Here is a 7,661-nt window from a genome sequence, read left to right as displayed (position 1 = left end):
GCATGAGGGGCGCCTGCCCCACATGCGGGGGCTGGGCCTCGCGGCTGGAGGCGGGGAGCTTGCTGTGTCGGGGTGAAGGTGTTTGGGGGTGTGGAGTCGAGCGAGGGGAGGTTGGGGAAAGCTCTTTAGGAGCGGGAGGGAGGCGAGGGCGAGCAAGTGGGGAGGGTGCTTGTGTGGGAGGATGTGGAGTAGGGAGACCAGCCGGAGAGTTTCGGTCTTCGGGGGTGAGAGTGTGGGGTGTGCAGTTAGGGTTGGGGCTCGGATGGTAGTCGAAGGTGACCGCGGGTCCCCACAGGAAGGGAGCCAGTGGCGGGGAGCGTGGTCGGTGCAGGGACGGAGCGAGAACGGGCTTGTGGGAGATGCGTGTTCAGGGGCAGGGGGTCGGTGTGTTTGGGAATGGTGGGCATAGATGACCTGCCTTGCTGCTTTTTAGCCTGGTAAGCCGGCGAGTCTTCCCTTTGCCTTCACCCCCGGGGTCCTGGTCCTCTTGCTAGTACAGTGGAAGGAGCAGAGGATCCCAGGATATTTGGTTTCCAGCTTGGCCAAGCAGAGCCAGCTGATGGGCTCGGGGGTACACGCTGGACCGCACCTTCAGCTCTTTCTGTGTTAGGACTTGTACGGAGTGATGCTTCAGACCGAAGTGGAACTCACCCTTCTCGTTTATCAGAGTCTGTAGGTGTTTATAGAAATTGTACAGCTCATCGGGAGAACCGTTTTTGAACACCGGTGACATTTGTAAAAACTTTGAGTCTTTTATACTAAGGATGGTCTTGACATTCAAAGACGGGTAAATAAAGCCCCTTTGCTGTTCCACCCTTAGAACATTTGAATAACACAGAATTAAAAGGTAAACAGCATTCTCTTACTCTGGAGTATTTTCAGAGCAGTCTGATTGTGATTTCATACAGAGTCCATATGGTACTTTGCAAAGGAGTATTTTTAAAAGGCAAACACCCCTTCTCTGCACTCTGTCCCCCAGGACACTGCGATGGTACCTGCTTTACTAGTGAAGTAGTTTTACTTTCTTTTGGAAGTTCAGAATATATTTAGAAAACCAAATGAAACATAAAGCCCAAGGGCCAAGACACTATTTTGGGAGCTAAAAAGGTTTTAAAAGTATGGGTTCCTTTTAAGGACTGTATGAATGTAATTGTATTCGGTAAAATAACTTGTAAGAGCTAATTATATTCTAATTAAAAGATTGCTAATTTTTATCTTTTATTTTGGGATAGAATTTATTTAAAGTTCTAGTTTTTACTTGAAATACTTTTGAAACACTAGATAAAATATTTGGCTCTTTTATTGAACATGGATTTATTAAAATAATTTAAAAGAAGTTTAGCATTTCATTAACTAATTTAATACTCAGTTTAATTTTTTAAATTGGCATAATATAAATACACACTGATCTACATTATGTCGTTTGTATATTTTTTTGGCTTTTTAAATCTTAGAGTCAGGGTATATAATGCAAAAGAGCACTGGACAGTGAGGCTTGACCCAGCCAGCAAACTAGTTGTGTAATCTTGGGCATGTCACTCTTCTGTTGCCACCTCAATGTAAAAATTGAGAACTGAAATAAATGAAAATCTAGTAGTCCTAACTCTAAAAATCTCTCATATTATAATGAACTTTAGTGTTCTGTGTGAGAGAATATAAATATTTATTAATGCGTCCTTTATGTTAGAAGATTAAGAGCTCTCTAAGAAAGGTAGCAATATCTCCATTTTATTGATAAATAGACTCAGAAGTTGTTGCCCAGTTTCCAGGTTGCAGAGTTGGGATGCACACTTAAAGTTTTCCTGTCTTCAAAGCCTATGTTATTTTTTTTACATGTTGCATTGCTACTTTTACATGAACCTTTAGATTTTTGTCATACTTTTTTGTTCACTGAAATTTAGTTCCAAGTATATACTTGGAGTATATGTTTGTAATAAAAGGATAAAATGATTTAAAGAAGATACCAGTACGAAGACTTAAGGATCTTATTTAGAATCTGTTTTAGTATGCTCTAGAACAGTATCTAACTTATGAGTGCTTACTACAGTTTGGTGCAGTAGGCACTTAAAATTTCATTACAAAAATGAAAACTGTAGAGAGTCACAAACATTTGGGAGATTTTGTTGAGCTAATAAATGATAATCCTTTATCCTGTATGAATTTGTCAGATTTCAAGTGAATTTTTTAATGTTTTAAGAGTATTTGGTATCTAATTTTATCTTAAAAAATGAGTCATAAATTGTAAATTTATTAATTTTATTCCTTGTATTGCTGAAATGTGGTTTGTTGATGCTTAATATCAAAATACAAATTCTTTGTAAACATTTTTTACGCATATTGATGAATATCATAAATAAGATTGTATTGGTACCTTAAGAATTAACTTGTCCCCGAACTTTTAAGGTAGAATCTACCAAAATTTAAAAACATAATGTGAAAACGGCTTAACCATTATCAGGGACTCTTTCTATTCTGAGATACATAATTCTGTGATTTTTCTTAATATCTATCATGAAGTCTTCCAACTCATCATTTAGTACTCTTAAAGTTAATAACTTTAGTTAAGAATATGGGTTCATCAGATTCCATCTCTGTCACCAGCTATAGGGGCCTTGGTCAGGTTACTTGGTCAAGTCTCAGTTTACGCATTTATAAAATAGGGAAAATAATACCCACCTCATAAAGATTTTAGTATTAAATGAGATAAAGTGTATGTTTACTATGGACCAGTGAGTGGTAGCTATTAGTATTCTCCTTTGAAAGTTTGCTTGCTTCAGGGCATAATATTTTCACATTAAAGATGGGTATTTAATTGAAGCAGTATAAGAATTGATAACTATACTTTCCAGATAATATAAATGTTAACACGGTCTTGCCACATGTATAAGTTATGCTCTTTCATATTGCAATGATTGCTTAAGTAGGATTAACATGGAGGAAAGTAAGAGAATAAAAGCGAAAAAGGGGAAGGAAGAGGTGACAGAAAAGGTACAAAATGACATGTGCCTTAAAAAATTACTCAAGTGCTTCTGCTGGCCTAGGTTTTCTTTCTGTGATAATTTATTAGAGTGCTGAAATAAATGTTTTGTGTGTTAATAAGTAATAAAATACTTATTGCAAATGTTTTGTTTGATAATCTAGTTTTTATTGCTTTAATTTAAAACTTATATTTGAAAATATTTAAGAATACTTTGTAAGTCTAATTTTTAAATAAAGGACTAGGAAGTTAAATAGAAAATGTTTTGATTTTCTCATACAACTTTCACATGATTTAGGAGTTAAAACATGGAGCAATGTCCATAAAAATTATATTCTAAGTAGAGATATTTAGTTTTAGAAATGAGTTTGACTATTAATGAAGAGATTAAAAGTCTAGTCTAATTTGAGATAGTTGACAGTTTTTGAATTTGAAAGTTTCATAAGGTTAGAAGAATGAGATAACATTTGTGAGTCTTCTATTTTGTCAGTTGATTTGTAGGGGGCAAGAACTCATGCTTCAATTTAAATTCTTGTATTGAATATTATGTGAAATAGTGTCATTTGCGTCTTTTAAAGGATGTGAAATGTTGGGGTTAATACTTATTCAAAATGTTGTCTGATACATTACTAAAATATTAATGATTAAATGATATGTTATTTTGCAGTTGATAATGATTGAATTAGGGTGCTGAGTATATGGAAGCTCTACTTTTGTTTCTGTTTGAGTTTTTTGTTAATAAAAAAAGTACTTAGACATAGGCATAACTAATAATGATAGAATGTGGAAAGTGACCAATAAATTATTTTATCACACAAATAGTATTCATTTTGCATGCATTTATTTAATCTCTCACAATTGCCAAATTGCATTAATATGTTTTGCTTAAAACAATAGTGTCATATTGCTAAAAAAAAGTCACTGCATTCTTTTACTCTTACAGATTGTCCTGGGTAACATAATGCCAGCTGAGCGTAAAAAGCCGGCAAGTATGGAAGAAAAAGAATCTTTGCTAAACAACAAGGAAAAAGATTGTGGTGAAAGGCGGCCAGTGAGCAGCAGGGAGAAACCAAAAGACGAGATCAAGCTCCCTGCCAAGAAAGAGGTTATTAAGGTCCCTGAAGATAAAAAGAAGAAACTGGAAGAAGATAAAAGAAAAAAAGAAGACAAGGAACGCAAGAAAAAAGAAGAAGAAAAGGTAAAGGCAGAAGAGGAATTAAAGAAAAAAGAGGAAGAAGAAAAAAAGAAACATGAAGAGGAAGAGAGAAAGAAGCAGGAAGAGCAGGCAAAACGACAGCAAGAGGAAGAAGCTGCCCAGTTGAAGTAAGAACATTATTTTAATTATTGATGTGAGAAATAGGAAGGTGGAAATGTTTGGAAAAATAGTGATGATTTGAAATAAAACTTGGGGGTGCAGTTCTTTAAGAGTTGGGAATATCTTGTACATTCTGTTAGTTTCACTGACTAGAGGCATGCCTATGGTGCTTTAATTCTTTGAATTAAGTAGTAGTAATCTTTATATTTTTTGAGATAGAGGGTAATCTTAATTTGTTTTTTAAAAAAAGCTTAAAATTTTTTTTTATGGTATATTCTCTTTTTAAGTTGAAAAATCTTTAGTTCTTAATGGTTGCTATTTGTTGAGTTCTTACTATGTGCTAGGCACTAAGAAGTGTATCAGTACATATACTTAAGACAGTTTTAATGAAATTTTCTGATCCTCATATTACAGATTAATATAAGTTAAAGAGGTTAAGTAACTTGCCAGAGGTCATAGTAAACAGTGGTGCACTGTGATTTGAACCTTTGTCCTTAAGTATAATTATATAATGCCACCCATTCTTACCTTATCTAAATTTATTTTTAACCTTGTAAATCTATGCAAATAATATAGTAAATAGTGAAAAACGAGGTAGTCTTCATAGGAAGGCTACTAGGATGTAGCGTAAATGACAGTTATTGAATGGCAGGAGCTCTTCTCTTTACATATATAGCTGTTTGCAAACGAGTTGTTATGGATCTCTGGAGTAGCTCAGCCATCTACTTTCTTACAAAAGTTCTTTAGTACCGTATTTCTATTTTTTTAAAAAAGATTTTTATTGATTTTTAGAGAGAGACGAAGCGAGAGAGAGAGAGAAATATCGATGTGAGAGCATTGATTGGCTGCCTCCTGCATGCCCCCTACCTGGGATGTAGCCCACAACCTGAGCATGTGCCCCGATCAGGAATCACACCGGCAACCTTTCAGTGCATGGGACCGTGGCCAGTCAACTGAGCCACACTTGCCAGGGCAGTACTTCTATTTTTAATGAGGAATTGACCCTTAAGTCTGGAAGGCAATAGTAATGTATTCTAGGTTTGGAATATTCAGAACCATGATTCTTGAGAGTTTCTTGCCTTTTTTTTTTTTAAACCAATTCCTTAAAAATATATTTTTTTATTGTTTTCAGAGAGAGGAAGGAAGGAAGAGGGAGCGAGAGATAGAAATCATTAATGATGAGAGAGAATCATCAATAAGCTGTCTCCTGCATGCCACCTACTGGGGATTGAGCCCACAAGTTGGGCATGTGCCCTAACCTCCTGGTTCATGGGTCCACGCTCAACCAGAGCCACACCAGTAGTGCTTCTTGCTTATTTTATATTTTCCTTTTCTTTAAAAATTCACAAAGCTATTTAGTTTCACTGTAACTTTTGCTCCCTCTCTCCTTAAATACAAAGAGCTTAAAACAACAACCAAAAACCCAACTTTGTTTTTGGAAAAATTCAACCATATGCAAAAATAGTATGGAATAATGAACCAATACTCCCTCCCCACCACCCCAATCTGTGCAGCACCAACAATTATGTACGTTTTCCCCTCCTGGAGTATTTTTTGTTTGTTTGTTTGTTAATCCTCTCTGGAGGATATTTTTCCCATTGACTTTAGAGAGAGTGGAAGGGAGGAGAAAGTGGGAGAGAGGAGAAACATTGATGTGAGAGAGCCACATCAATAGGTTGCTTTCCACACATGCTCCAACCAGGGTGGGGAACCTGCAACCCAGATACATGCCCTTGACTGGCCTTGACCTGCCTTGACCGGAACTGAACCTGCGACCCTTGGATTCGAGGGCTGGTGCTCTAACCACTTAGCCCACCGGCCAGGGCTCCCCTGGAGTATTTTAAAAGATCACATTATTTTACCTGTGCATATTTCATTATATATCTTAAAGTATTTTTAATATTGATGAAAATTCAGTCACTTGATGCAAATATATGCTTCACTCCTGCTCAAGTTATAGTTTCTTAAAGTATACTCATTATTAATCCTGTGTTTGTGTGTGACTGGGAGACTTCCAAGAAGTTCTCACATATCCCTGTTCCCAGTGATGGATGAAACTTTTGTTAACATATTGTGGCTTGTAGTGGGAAAAAAATTAGAACTACAGGGTAGCTTAAGAATACTTATCTCAGGAAGATGAAAATCTACTTTTTAAGGAATAAGTATTTAAAAGTTATGTATTTTGGTATCTTAGAAACCTCAAAGTCAGATTATCCCCACTCTCCCACTCCTGCCCAAGCTATTTTACTATTTCTGCAATTTAAACACGTTTCATCTTTTTAGTAGAAATATAGGTAGATTTGTTTTTAACTATTCTTTTCAGGATAAACTGAGTTTGTAGGGCTTTTACCATATAGTTTTCTTCTGGTTCCTTTCCAAATTTTAAAGTTACACTTGAATTTTAAGACCCAATGTACAAGGTACTTAATTAAAGGTTTGGTTAATGCTTAAGTAAGGAAAAATGGTACTTAATGTCTCAAAACATTTTTAATGTATTTTCTTTTTTTTTTGTTAATTCTCACCCAAGGATATTTTTCCCACAGATAGTGGAAGGGAGGGAGGGGGTAAAAGGGAGAAGAGAGAGACAGAGAGAGGAGAGACAGACAGAGAGGCAGACATTGATGTGATGAGAGACACATCGATTGGTTGCCTCCTGCACATGCCCCAACTGGGGCTGGGGATTGAGAACCTGCAATCCAGGTATGTATCCTTGACTAGGAATTGAACCTGAGACTCTTTGGTGCACAGACCAATCCTCCAACCACTGAGAAACACTAGCCAGGACAGTTTTAGGTTTTTTATCCTTCCCAAGCATATTATTTTATACTAGAGACCAGTGCACAAAATGCATGCACAGGTAGGCTCCCTAGGCCTGGCCTGTGATCAGGGCTGATCGTGGCCTTCCTTACCCTGGCTGCAGCTGCCGGCCGGGGCCTGCCTTCATTCCGTGCCACCCCCTGGTGGTCAGCACACGTCATAGTGAGCGGTCGAACTCCCAAGGGGACAATTTGCATATTAGCCTTTTATTATATACTAGAGGCCCAGTGCACGAAATTTCGTGCACTGGTAGGGTCCCTAGTGGCTGCCGGCCGGGGCCTGCCTCCCTTCCCCTGGCCAGCCCCACCCCCTGGTTGAACTCCTGGATGACTTCCCCGTCGAGGGGACAATTTGCATACTACACTTTTCTTATATAAGGATTTTTCATATTAACACATTGTGTACCGCATAGAAATCTCTAAGACATACGCCAGGGACCGCACGTTTTTGGGCAAACTGCACGTTATTTAAATCATCATAACTAAGATCATAATTGCACTTTAGGTGTTGTTTTTCAATAATTATAACATTTTTATTTACAAAAACAATTAA

General features: G+C 37.3%; 1 protein-coding gene across 6 annotated transcripts in view; it reads left to right on the top strand.

The window, feature by feature from the left end:
• UPF2 (UPF2 regulator of nonsense transcripts homolog (yeast)) overlaps positions 1–7,661 on the top strand; it is a 128,726-nt gene that overhangs the window by 364 nt on the left and 120,701 nt on the right. For 4 of the 6 annotated variants that reach the window (XM_005876567.2, XM_014547975.1, XM_005876566.2 and 1 more), the window contains exon 2: positions 3,921–4,300. In XM_005876567.2, the coding sequence (XP_005876629.1) occupies positions 3,939–4,300 (362 nt within the window). In that variant the 5' untranslated portion in view covers positions 3,921–3,938. Of the gene's footprint in view, positions 1–2,748; positions 2,989–3,920; positions 4,301–7,661 lie in introns of those variants that run through there. The other 2 variants (XM_014547972.1, XM_014547973.1) reach the window with 2 other exon arrangements.

The sequence above is a fragment of the Myotis brandtii genome, unplaced genomic scaffold, assembly GCF_000412655.1.
Source record: "Myotis brandtii unplaced genomic scaffold, ASM41265v1 scaffold49, whole genome shotgun sequence".
In the NCBI taxonomy this organism is placed as follows: Eukaryota; Metazoa; Chordata; class Mammalia; order Chiroptera; family Vespertilionidae; genus Myotis; species Myotis brandtii.
The sequence above is the reverse complement of the archived record's forward strand: the minus strand, read 5'-3'. Positions and strand labels throughout refer to the sequence as shown.